Below are 6,338 nucleotides of genomic sequence, written 5' to 3'. Positions count from 1 at the left end.
AAAGTGCGGAGCAGTCAGTTTACATGAGTTGTCATTAGGGTCTGAACTGAAATTTTATTTTTCAGAGGAATGTTGCCCAACTGAAAAAAATGTGGAGTAATATGAAGGCATTGCAACGTAACGCTATTATGAATGAAAAGCAGTCTGCGTTGGCAACAGGGGGTGGTTCTGCGGAACCGTCAGTGAAAATTGATAGCGACATAAGCAAAATTGTGCCAATTGTGTCTAATATAAAATGCAGTGAGGAAATGAGTTCGAGAGGCGCAAAAATACTCGATGATGAAGATGGTGTGATGCAACCACGACTACCGTATAAAAAAGGACCAAGCATTTCCGCTGGTACAAAAATGAATAACGACGAAAGCAGACTAAAGGTAGAACGCATCAAAAGAATAATGAAAAATGAGGAGGAATTGGCTTATCTGAAACGACGGCATGAAGAGGAAAAAAACAAATTAGAAATTGAATTTTTAAAAGCGAAATATGCCTTAGAAATCCGCGCTGCAACCGCAGCAGCAGAAAAAGCCGAATTCGAATTAAAACAAACTATAGAAAATTTGTAATTGATTATAATTATAATAATAATTACTATATGTGTTATTAGTTATTACTATTGCTTTGTTTTTAGTAAATAAACTTTGTTATTTGTTGTCAATATGTATAATAATATTGTATTGTAGTCAGTAATAATTTGATTTACGCGCTAGAGGTGCGACGTGACGTTAGAAGCTCTGTTATTACACGGACTCGCGCGTTTTTGCTTACACATGTATCTACAGTGGGTGTAGAATGTATTCGTACACCGATCAATTTCCCAAAAAACTTTTGTGTGAAATTGTAGTTTCTTAACTTCTTTTTTTTATAATCAATGATACTTTACATATTGTTATAACGGGCGCAATCTTTCTTAGTACGCCACTGCGATCGCCTCCACCGTTCCGACCGTTCCGACACGTCACTGTCGATCCTTGTTCTTTTGTTCTACAATAGTATCGTATCGATTCCGCGTAGCACGCGGTGATGGTTTTACACGGTTCGCATAATTATATTTTCATATATTTATTTTATAATAAATAGTTATTAACGTAACTGGTCTTGTTCACTGCCCTCGGAAATATCTAACACATATTATAGGAAGTCTCTAAGATAGATATAGTCCAAACAACATTTGCTAGTTAATATAATTTGTGAAATTAACAAAAAAATGCGAAAAGTGGGTAAAAGTGTAGAAGCAATACGTATTTGTACGATTCTTATGACGAACCATTTACAGTAGAGTTTGTAACGTAAACACATTAGTTTATTGCTCCATACGAATTAGAAAACATCAAATTTCCAGGAAAGTTCTTTTAAAAATGGGTCTAATAGAGGAATTGAAGAAGATCTCACTTCGAATAACTAATAATTTAGTTAATTTAACGCTTAGAAGAGTCGCAATAGTTATAAAATCAAAAGGAAATCCCACGAAGGAAGTATTATATATTTGTAAATTAATGTAAATTTCTTTTTTTTTAATGAAGTTTTAGAAATTAAACAGTTGTGCGAATACTTATTGCTTCAATATTTCTATCGATTAATTGTTTTTTTTTTTAAATTTCGTAACTTACATAAATAGCTATTTTTTTGTACTCTATCTATTCTAGAGATTTCCGAGAATATGTAGAATGTCATTGTTCATAAAAAATAAGTTAATAAATTACAATTTTACATAGTTTTTTTGGAAATTGATCGGTGTACGAATACCTTTTACAGCCACTGTACATGGTCTACGGTATGCACAAAAAAGAAGGTGTTACACAGTATATAATATATTGTATATATTGTTATTAGTATTTATAAATAATATTCACAGATATTTCAATGGAAAAGGCGAGCAATTAGTGGTTCCCGAGTAGCAGATCCGTCGATACTTTCAACATTTTGCAAACTTTCCGCAAATTCTGTATCTTCATTTTGGTATTCAATTTCATCTTTTGGAAGATTGTCATTGAAAATTAGGCTAGCTTCACTTGTCATTCGTCTCGCACTTGTTATCAGATTGATATGTACTAGCGAAAGGTTATAATAAAACTCCAAATTAATTATCGGAAATTACATTGTGTCTGTGTGTACAGTTGTTCTATCCCACTAAAATTCCTATTAACAACAATTATGCCCGACACCGTTAAGCGGCAGAGAAATCGGATAGTGTAATTGCGATTCAACGCGAACCTCCGACAAACGCGGTCCCGTGGCGGGTCACGAGGAGAGAGAGAGCGAAAACGAGGGTTATGCAAATTTTTCCTTAAGCTGTGCTCGCTCAACCTTTCCATGTCGCGGGCTCGGCGTACAAGGATAGACGTGACGTTTAGCTGTTGGGTGCGAATTCGCTGTCCGAATTCCGCGAATATGTCAAACACAAACATATCTAAAAATTACGGTTTTTTGTATAAAAAAAAAAATCGGGTAAAAAATGACAAATCGCAAAAAATATTGATAATGGGACCACCGGGGAGACATGCACTACAAGATACAACAGATTTCATTCCGACTGGTCAATCCATCTCGGTGTAATCGGTAAACATTTAAAAAAAAAAAAAAAAACTAACTTTAACTTTCAGATGATCCATGTATCCAATTCACTGTGTTGTCTTCCTTCTTTAAATCGTACTGCGCAACGAAAATTATTCATTAACCCTTTACGCTCGAGAGGCGACTGAGAAGCGACAATCTTTGTTCATAAACTCTTTGGCTATACTTTTAGGAAATGTTAAATGATGTACCAAAAAACAGCGATTAAGATTTTTAAGATTAAGATTTTTACCCTTAAATTTGATAATGTCTCCATTATCCATAATAACTGTGAGAGAAACTTGTGTTTAAAGTCTCTATTATTGCAAAAGTTCCAAAATTCTACAAAAATGGATAGCTATAGCAAAATCAGGTGAAAGTGAAGATGAAGTGTATACAAAATACAGAATATAAAAAAAAAACATTCATTTTCCAAGATACAAGGGTATACAAAATAATAAAATATAATATTCACAATAACATATCCGCGGTGTTTTGAAAATGATCCGACTCTTTCACTGCGAAAGGGGCAAGTCTTATTGGCTAAAGATGGAATAAATATAAGTATAATGACATTGAAACGGTGTTTAGACGAATATGGTGTCGAGTGACGGAGCCAACTGTCAAAACCGTTGCTTTCAAAGGAACATGTCGAAAATCGTTTGGCGTGGACTCACGAAAATAGTGATTGGAGCAATATAGTGTTCAGTGATGAATATTCGTTTTGGGCTTGGTGTCTTAGTAGACATGCTTGGTCTGTTTGTGGAAAAAGATTAATACAAAGAAGTGTGAAACACCTCATAAAGGTGCATGTTTGGGGTTGCTTTAACGCACGGGGTTTCGGGACTTTATGCATTTTTACGGACAATCAGAATGCACAAAGAATGCTCAAAATATATCAAAGGGGACTTCTCACATCCGTGAAACGTTGGTTCAATCAAGCCAAAGACTAGTGAAAATTGCAAGAGGACAACAACCCTAAACATGAAAGTCGCGTCTGTACTAGATGGAAAGAGGAAAACGCTATTACCGTACTACCTTGGCCATCGTAGTCCCCTGATATAAACCCAATAGAATATGTGTGGTCCATGAAGAAGTATAAGGCGAGGGGAAGGTGTATCATCAAAATAAAAACATTTGTTCATCATATTCGGAAGATAAGGAGGTCGTTATCAGTATCTTACGCCGAAAAATTAACAGAGAGCATGCCGAGGTGGTGTCAAGCTATAATTGCTAATGGAAGAGGTTGGACCCCTTCCTAGGTAAATGCGTATTAGTGTTTTAGGTATAGATTGGACCCATATAACATTTTGTACAAATATACAGGGTGTCTATGTATAACTCCGGACATACGCAGGGTGTCAATTTTACAACAAATTTCCAACAAAAAATTACTCTTAGACATTTTCTTTGTGTCGCCTTATTCTCGAGTATTTTCACTTTTAATTTTTTTTCTGTATTTTCGACTTGACACTCTTTAAACGGCCATAACTACACCAAATTAGAGTGCAAACTTAAAAATCAATACACCATTCGAAAGAGCGTTAAATTTCCCAACATCCTGATGAAAAATCAAAATTTATTACGTAGGTTTAATAAGTGAAAAATTAAGTCAAACTTTACATTGTGACAATTTTAAAAAATTTTACTTTTTCTCTATCCGTTTTTCGGTTTTAAATACATAGTTGTTTGGCGGGCACTCCTCGGGAAAAACTTCCTCGAAATCTCAGCTTTTGAATGGTATTGTCAAAAAAAAATGTACGGTGGTATTTTAGGGAGAAAATGACGTTTGAATGCAGAAAACCGGACGTTTTTAGGTGAAAATCGACATTTTTCCAGAAAAATCGACTTGTTACTTTAAAATTAGCTTGACATCGGGTTTTATATATTTTTTGGTGACACTCCCGAGTCTCCCCAATTAGGAAAAAAACTGTTTTTTTTACACCTCAAGGCTCTCCCAGCCGCGTGTAGAGCCTGAGTGAGAGGTGAATAATAATTGTTTTTGAACATGTATCCATAGAATTTTCAATCTTAGAGACTATTTAATCAAAATCTACCTCGGTGTACCGATAAATGATATGGAGATTGCAACACGATCGATTTCATAAAGCAAAAAATCGATGTTTTTGGCACAGGAGATCGGATAAAAGAGTCTAAATTTGAAAAAAATAATTTATTAGAAATAAAACAAAATCTTGAGGTGTTGGTTATCCAAAATAGACTATAGGTAGGTTTTTTAAAATAAAATAGATACTCTTTCTAATTTTATTAGTTTTTTTTATTTAATTATCAGGTATTATCTATGACAATTATGTGTGAAAAACGATATCTGTCAAATGACCAGTACGACCACGTTTACAGACATCAATTCGAAAATCAAAATTTTCGATAGCATTTTGGCATATTTGCTCGTTTAATTCATCAATTTCATTTCTAATGTTTTTCAGGTCGTGAATATTGTTGCTAGTCTGCTGGTATAAACTTCACTTTTCAAATAACCCCAAAGAAAAAAAATTCAATAGAGTCAAATCACACTTTTCGACCAAAATCCACACCAAACAGTAACTTTTTTTTGGATAAAGTGATTTTCCTTTAATGGCTCTTAGATTTTCATCTCCCCATGTGCGACAATTTTGCTTGTTGACGTGTCCATCCAATGTGAAGTGAGTTTCATCGCTGAAGATGATGTTGCGTGATAACAATGCATCAATTGAACGATGTTCTAACAACCAATTAGCGAAATGTCTGCGTTGCAAATGGTTACGTTCTTTCAATTCTTGAGTTAATTGAACTTTGAAAGCATGCAAATGCAAATCTGTATGCAAAATTCGCTACAAACTGCCATAAGAAATACTCAATTCTTGAGAACGACGTGGAATTGAAGTTGATGGATCATTAGCAACACTTTCACGAACAGCAGCAATGTTTTCATTCGATCGAACTGTTCTTGGTCTGCCAGACTTTTGTTTATCATGAACAGATCGAGTTTCATGAAATTTTGTAGCCCAATTTCTAATTGTTTGCTCCGATGGATGATTATGTACGCCGAAAAAATTACGTAATATACGATGGGTATTTTTTATTGAACACTGATTTTCAAAATGAATTTTAATCACTTTAACACGCTCTGCAATCGTATACGACTCCATAGTTAAAATTGTATATCATTGTAGGTTAGAAATAAAAGAAAGTGACAATAAATAAACATGGCGTTTGATAGATGTTCTCATTCAACATCCTAAAGGTACTTTTGGATAACCCTGTATGTTTATCTTTATACATGTACAAAAATCAGCATAAGTTTCTGTAAAACCTTGTCAAATTTGGAATGGATCAAAATGACAGTGTTCTGTAAACCTAATGTTCATAATGAAAGGAAATGATAGAAATATAGTTGGCGCTATCTGTGTCACAACATTTAACATTTCAATGCTGAAATATTACTCTTAAATGCTGAATAACAAAATTAGAAAATTTAAAATCAGAAAACGATTTGGAGGTTTCTACTGTATTATGAGGAGCATGCAGCAATCCTCGCGCGAAACGAGCGACCATCAAAGTATTAAAGTATTTACGGGCAGACTTCTTCCCGACCTTGTTTGAAATTCTATGGACGTTTTCCACTTGCAAACGTCATCGCCATAGATTTAGCGTTTATCCTTCTTCGCTTCTATGTTTACTTTGCGACCTTTAAGGAAGGAAAGTATTGTAATCAAGAATTCACGAGAAAATCTGTACTAGGAAAAATCCAATCGAACACTCAAAAAATGAGCATTTTTATGGATTTC

General features: G+C 34.3%; 1 protein-coding gene across 1 annotated transcript; it reads left to right on the top strand.

Moving 5' to 3' along the window:
- Positions 1-65: 65 nt before the first annotated feature.
- LOC128882238 (uncharacterized) lies at positions 66-3,426 on the top strand (the record flags this gene model as incomplete). Its single annotated transcript, XM_054133825.1, has 1 exon — positions 66-3,426. A coding segment is annotated over one exon (498 nt), but the record flags the coding sequence as incomplete, so codon positions are not given.
- Between the last annotated feature and the right edge of the window lie 2,912 nt (positions 3,427-6,338).

This window comes from Hylaeus volcanicus, unplaced genomic scaffold (genome assembly GCF_026283585.1).
Source record: "Hylaeus volcanicus isolate JK05 unplaced genomic scaffold, UHH_iyHylVolc1.0_haploid 8082, whole genome shotgun sequence".
In the NCBI taxonomy this organism is placed as follows: Eukaryota; Metazoa; Arthropoda; class Insecta; order Hymenoptera; family Colletidae; genus Hylaeus; species Hylaeus volcanicus.
This window is presented reverse-complemented; position numbering and strand designations above follow the sequence as displayed.